Source organism: Notolepis coatsorum (genome assembly GCF_963971535.1).
Source record: "Notolepis coatsorum genome assembly, chromosome: 10".
NCBI lineage: Eukaryota > Metazoa > Chordata > Actinopteri > Aulopiformes > Paralepididae > Notolepis > Notolepis coatsorum.
In genome coordinates, this window is record NC_140174.1 from 19,607,301 (window position 1) to 19,613,506 (window position 6,206).

At 44.4% G+C, this 6,206-nt stretch overlaps 1 protein-coding gene across 1 annotated transcript in view; it reads left to right on the forward strand.

Moving 5' to 3' along the window:
• Positions 1 to 6,206, forward strand: part of LOC311235480 (integrin alpha-M-like) — a 134,699-nt gene that overhangs the window by 119,650 nt on the left and 8,843 nt on the right. The window contains exons 22-24 of the mRNA XM_084322943.1: positions 4,748 to 4,827; positions 4,914 to 5,000; positions 5,683 to 5,752. Coding sequence (XP_084179069.1) covers positions 4,748 to 4,827; positions 4,914 to 5,000; positions 5,683 to 5,752 — 237 coding nt within the window. The remainder of the gene's footprint in view (positions 1 to 4,747; positions 4,828 to 4,913; positions 5,001 to 5,682; positions 5,753 to 6,206) is intronic.

Consider the following 6,206-nt stretch of genomic DNA (forward strand, 5'->3'; position numbering starts at 1 on the left):
CAATGTTTGTCTATCATGAGAAAGCTTTGATTTTGTGGAAATTTTTTAAGCATTGTCCCGTTCTTTCATTCGTTTCTTGACCAAATCGTTTGTGTGTGTGTGTATGTGTGTGTGTGTGTGTGTGCGTGTCCACACTTAACCAGTACACACATGAACACACACATTATTCAGCTGTGACCGTATGGAACCCTCTTCACAACAAAAATCAAGGAGACGATGGCCTCCTTCTCTAGGAAGGGGAGCCAAAAAGTCAAAAAACAAATCCACCTCCCATGGCTAGATCACAGCTGCAGACAGCAATTGAAAGACAGGGACTCACTCCTCAAACAGAGCTTAAAGTCTGGACTGTCTATCGACAGACAAAGATTCACGCATGCTAGGAACAAGGTCACACAGACCCTCAGAAAGGCCAGAGCAAACTTCTTTATTAGTATAATTGAAGCAGGAAAAGGGAACGGCAAAAAAATCTGGCAAACCTTGAATAAACTCCTAGGCAAACACCAGAATCGGGAAAAAGACCCCCTAGAACTGAATGTGAATGACATACTAGTTAAAGACCCCACAGTACTGGCATGCACCCTCAACGAACACTTCTTAAATAGTGTTCTAGACAGCACCAAACACTTTGCCCCCTCCAGTATCCTACCAAACCCAGTAACCAACACCCAGCCCCTCTTTGAACTGGAGGAGATAACAGAGCCTGAAGTGAAAAAGATCATTCTGGCTCTGAAAGGCTCCAAAGCCAAGGACGCCTACGGGCTCGACACTGATTTCCTCAAAACATACTCTGATGCACTCATTAAACCCATCACTCTACTAGTGAATCAATCAATCACCTCCAGGGAAGTTCCATCATCCTGGAAGATGGCCATGGTGACCCCTATCTTTAAATCTGGCAACAAGGCACTGGTGACCAATTATAGGCCCATCAGTATACTTCCTGTCATATCCAAAGTTGCAGAGAAGTGGGTGTCGAATCTCATGACTAAACATCTCGACTTGGGCCCCACCCCACTTAACCCAATGCAGTTTGGATTCCGTGCCCTTCACTCAACAGAGTCAGCCAACTGTCTGTTTGTTGAAAAGGTCAAGAGTGCACTAGATAGCAACAAGTATGTTGGTGCTGTCTTCTTAGACCTTAGCAAGGCTTTCGACTGTGTCAACCATAATATCCTCCTAACCAAACTAACTCACTTCAATTTCTCAGCTGCTACAATAGAATGGTTTAGATCCTACTTATCAAACCGAAAACAATGTGTCACGGTCAATGGCGCCAAGTCCCCATATCTAGACAACCCTGTAGGTGTCCCTCAGGGATCAATCCTTGGGCCCCTGCTATTCTCCCTGTATATCAATGACCTGCCAAATGTGTGTCCCGAACTCAATGTACAGATGTATGCCGATGATGCAGTCATCTACACACAGGGCAAGGACATAGAGTTGATTACATCCAGGCTCACATGCGCACTAGACAAGGTACAATGCTGGCTAAACAGCACCTGTCTCCTACTTAATGCGAAAAAGACTGTGTGCATGTTCTTTAGCAAGCGTCCAGAAACCATCAAGCGGTCCAATGTGTTCCTGAGGAAGGAGGGAAGGAAGGAAGAACTAGAACTTGTTTCCCACTTCAAATTCCTTGGGGTCATCTTGGACTCAAACCTGACCTTTAAGAAACACATAAAGAAAGTGAGGAACACCATCAACTTCAACATTTCCAACTTCAAACAAATACGGCCCTCCCTAACACTTGAAGCCGCAAAGACATACCTACACTGTATGGTCTTCTCTCACATTGAATATTGCCTTCTAAACTGGTCATTTACTGGGGCCACAGCCATGAAACCCATAGAACAACTCTACAACAGAGCATTGAAGGTATATGACAGGAAACAGTACTCATACCACCACTGTAAAATCCTGGATAAGCATCAAATTTTAAATTTTGAAAACCTCAGACGTTATAAAAGTTCCTGCTTTGTATATAAATGCCTGCACAGATTAGCCCCTCCCCCTCTCAAGGAGTTTATCCACGAGAAAAGGAACACTGGATTAGCCACTAGATCAAACACTAGAGGGGATTGTGAGGTCCATTTTAGAAAGACCGCCTTCAGCAAAAATTGTCTATCGATGAAGGGAAGTGGAACATGGAACAGCCTTCCGGTCCCCTTAAGGGAATGTCCCACCCTGTCCACCTTTAAGGGCCAACTCAGGAAATGGCTGTTAGACAGCCAAATATGCACTCATTAGGGATGTTAGTGATGTTGTACTGACTGAATGTCATGTTAGTGTGGTCATGTCAGTGATGTCAGTTTTTATGAATGAACGTTGTATGGTCCGTTTTGTGTTTGTTTTATGTTAGGACTACGGGTGGAAATTAGCCCTGTGCTATTCCCGGCATATTTACGTCCTTATCATGCTGTGATGTTATGCATACACATGTAAATGATGTTCATTAATTTGCATTGTCCTTAATAAACAAATCTTAATCTTAATCTTAACCTCAGTTAGAGACATGTCTGGGTTCAGCTCAGGTTAAGGGTCATGCAGCACAAGTGCTGGAAGAGAAAGCATACATTCACTTCTTGACCTCCTTGACCTTAGCCATGGTCTAGCATGGTATGGTTGGGTTTGTGTCTCCATTAGCTATGTTCAGCCTGGTTGGGGCTAGCCATGGTCTAGCATGGTATGGTGTGTCTTGTCTCAGCCAGGGTACAGACAGGTCTGTCCAGGTTCTAAAGACAATGGAGACGCTCACTGTGTGCCAGACAGGCCAAAGCACGGCTAAACCCCGGCTAGTGGAGACGAGGCCACAGCACGGCTTAACCCTGGCTAGTGGAGTCGAGGCCACAGCACGGCTAAACCCTGGCTAGTGGAGATGAGGCCACAGCACGGCTAAACCCTGGCTAGTGGAGACGAGGCCACAGCACGGCTTAACCCTTGCTAGTGGAGTCGAGGCCACAGCATGGCTAAACCCTGGCTAGTGGAGATGAGGCCACAGCACGGCTAAACCCTGGCTAGTGGAGACGAGGCCACAGCACGGCTAAACCCTGGCTAGTGGAGACGAGGCCACAGCACGGCTAAACCCTGGCTAGTGGAGAGGAGGCCAAAGCACGGCTAAACCCCGGCTAGTGGAGACGAGGCCACAGCACGGCTTAACCCTTGCTAGTGGAGTTGAGGCCACAGCACGGCTAAACCCTGGCTAGTGGAGATGAGGCCACAGCACGGCTAAACCCTGGCTAGTGGAGACGAGGCCACAGCACGGCTAAACCCTGGCTAGTGGAGACTAGGCCACAGCACGGCTAAACCCTGGCTAGTGGAGACGAGGCCACAGCACGGCTAAACCCTGGCTAGTGGAGACGAGGCCACAGCATGGCTAAACCCTGGCTAGTGGAGACGAGGCCACAGCATGGCTAAACCCTGGCTAGTGTAGACGAGGCCACAGCACGGCTAAACCCTGGCTAGTGGAGACGAGGCCACAGCACGGCTAAACCCTGGCTAGTGGAGACGAGGCATAAGACCAAACACATCTCAACAGTCAACAGCATTAATTGTCAACAGTATAGGTCTAGTTGTACACAATGTAGATTGAATGGCTGGACATGTGACCTGAAATGTATTAAAGTCAAAGTCAAGTTAAGTTTATTGTAATTTTTCCATTGACATGGAAGCATGAGATACAGAGACCAATAGATTCACCAAAAGATTTAAAGGGGACATGCATTATAAATGACTTTTTTCTGTGTTTAGCATGGTTTTATAGTAATACAGGTTAGTATCAATGGGTCTGTGTCTCTAATTACCATATTGACTCATCAGTCTGGTCTCGAGTTCATGAGATCCTCCCTCACTCAACTAAACTGTTCTGATTTGACGGTTTCTGTGACGTTAATATAGCACTGATTTGCATAACTAACGCCCCCTCTATGCTTGACAGCGACAGCAAACAGAGCGAGGCAGATAGTGTAACTCGACAGCAGCAGTAGCACATACTCATTTACACACAACCTGGACCTCGCGGGGAAGCAGCAGTAGCACATACTAATTTACACACAACCTGGACCTCGCGTGGAAGCAGCAGTAGCACATACTCATTTACACACAACCTGGACCTCACGGGGAAGCAGCAGTAGCACATACTCATTTACACACAACCTGGACCTCACAGGGAAGCAGCAGTAGCACATACTCATTTACACACAACCTGGACCTCACGGGGAAGCAGCAGTAGCACATACTAATTTACACAGTGCTTATCGGCGGAGCCAGGCCAACACAGCCTGAAATCCAAAGTGAGAAAAATTTGGCTTTTGAGTACTTGATTAGAAATATAAAACAATGCATTTTTTTTAATAAAAGTTTACAGATGTCTTCAATAGACTCACAGGAATTGTGTAAAGTTGCCCAAATAGTGCTAGGAATAGCAATGCATGTCCCCTTTAAAGAGATAGGTGCCATAAGGTGCTACGGTGCAGTGTGCAGAGGCATGGCAGTGATAAGCTGCGATGAGTTCAGTAGTCTCACAGCATCCGGGAAGAAGCTATTCTTCAGCCTGGTGGTTCTTGCCCGGATGCTGTGCAGCCTCCTGCCTGAAGGGAGGGGCGTAAACAGTCCGTGGGCAGGGTGGGTGGGGTCACGCATGATGCGGATTGCTCTGTCCGTGCGTCGGTTGTTGTAGGTATCAGAGATGTCTGGTGAGCTGCATCCGATGGTCCTCTGTGCAGACCTTACAATATATCTTCCATTCCAGGCTGTCTTCGTCGTCTCATATTGGATAGACACCAACAGCAAACTCGACAGGAAGATTCGAATCACTGCAAATGCCACAAGGTACTGTTTGTCTGTAAAGGAGATCCGTGTGAAGTGGAAATGAAACACATACTTTGTTTCTACAAACAATTTCTTATCTCTTTCAGTGGCAACAAGAAACACTCGGCAGGAAGTGATCTTTACAAACTAAAAGAGATTGACGTGAAGTACAGCATTTTAGTTGAGATGGCAAGGTTTGTGTTATATCCGTTTTAGGGGTGTAACGGTACACAAAAACCACGGTACGGTACGTACCCTGATGGAAACAAGACAAACGTCTTTTTCAGGTCTGCATCCCCTTAACAATTGTATGTATTGAGCCGTACTGTATTGTACCCATTCTGCAATCTGTTAAATAAAGTTTTCATTCATTCATTCATTCATTCATTCATTCATTCATTCATTCATTCATTCATTCACCTCGGTTTTGAAATCAAGGTTCGGTACGGGTTTTCGGTACAGTGGGGGAAAGTTTGGCTTTCCATGTTCCACTCAGGGGTGATGTAGTGTGCAGTAACTAATTGTACTTGTCGGGCTGTCAACGAATATTCTATATTGAAATTAATAATCGATAAAAAAACATTTCTAAAATAATAATAATCATATTAGATTGTGAAAAAAACAGCCCCCGGTGGGCGGTCGTTGTTAACATACCGTTGTATTCGTTCGGTACACTACACAGCCGTTCGGTACGGTACAGTACACACTGAAACGGTTCGGTACGGATACGTGTACCTTTACACCCCTAATCTGTTTACAATGTGTCATTATACGTTTGTCATGTTTCATAAATATTAAATTGTGTGATTTTCAACTGAAATTATGTCACATAGTGATTTAGGTTCTTTGAATCCAACTGTAAATGTTTTGTTTCAGTGAATCCAGTTATACCAACTTCACTGCAGGACAGAGTGATCTGCAGAAACCAGTGCATCAGTCGATCACGGTACATTTGACATCAAATACAATATACTTTAAATATAATTTCTATACACAGTAAGTTTTAATATTAGTTGTGTTAGTTGTTCTAAGTCGTTTTACCATATTTAAATTACTGTGCTGACGTCTGGGGAAACACTTATAATTCTACACTACAGCCACTTTTTATACAAAAAAGGGCCAAAAGGATAGTTCATATTGCAGGTTATCGTGATCACACAAACATATTATTTTTAAAGTCAAAAACATTAAAGTTAAATTTAAAACAGCACAATTAATGTATAAAGCAAAAGGTAATGTACTTCCAGGAAACATTCAACAACTGTTATTTGATAGAGATGGGGGTTATAATCTGAGGGGAGAACTCAATTTAAAAGTTCTTAGTGTACGCACTACCATGAGAAGACACTGAATTTCATATGTGGAGTGAAAACAGTCTGAATGTGGTGCTAAAGCAATGT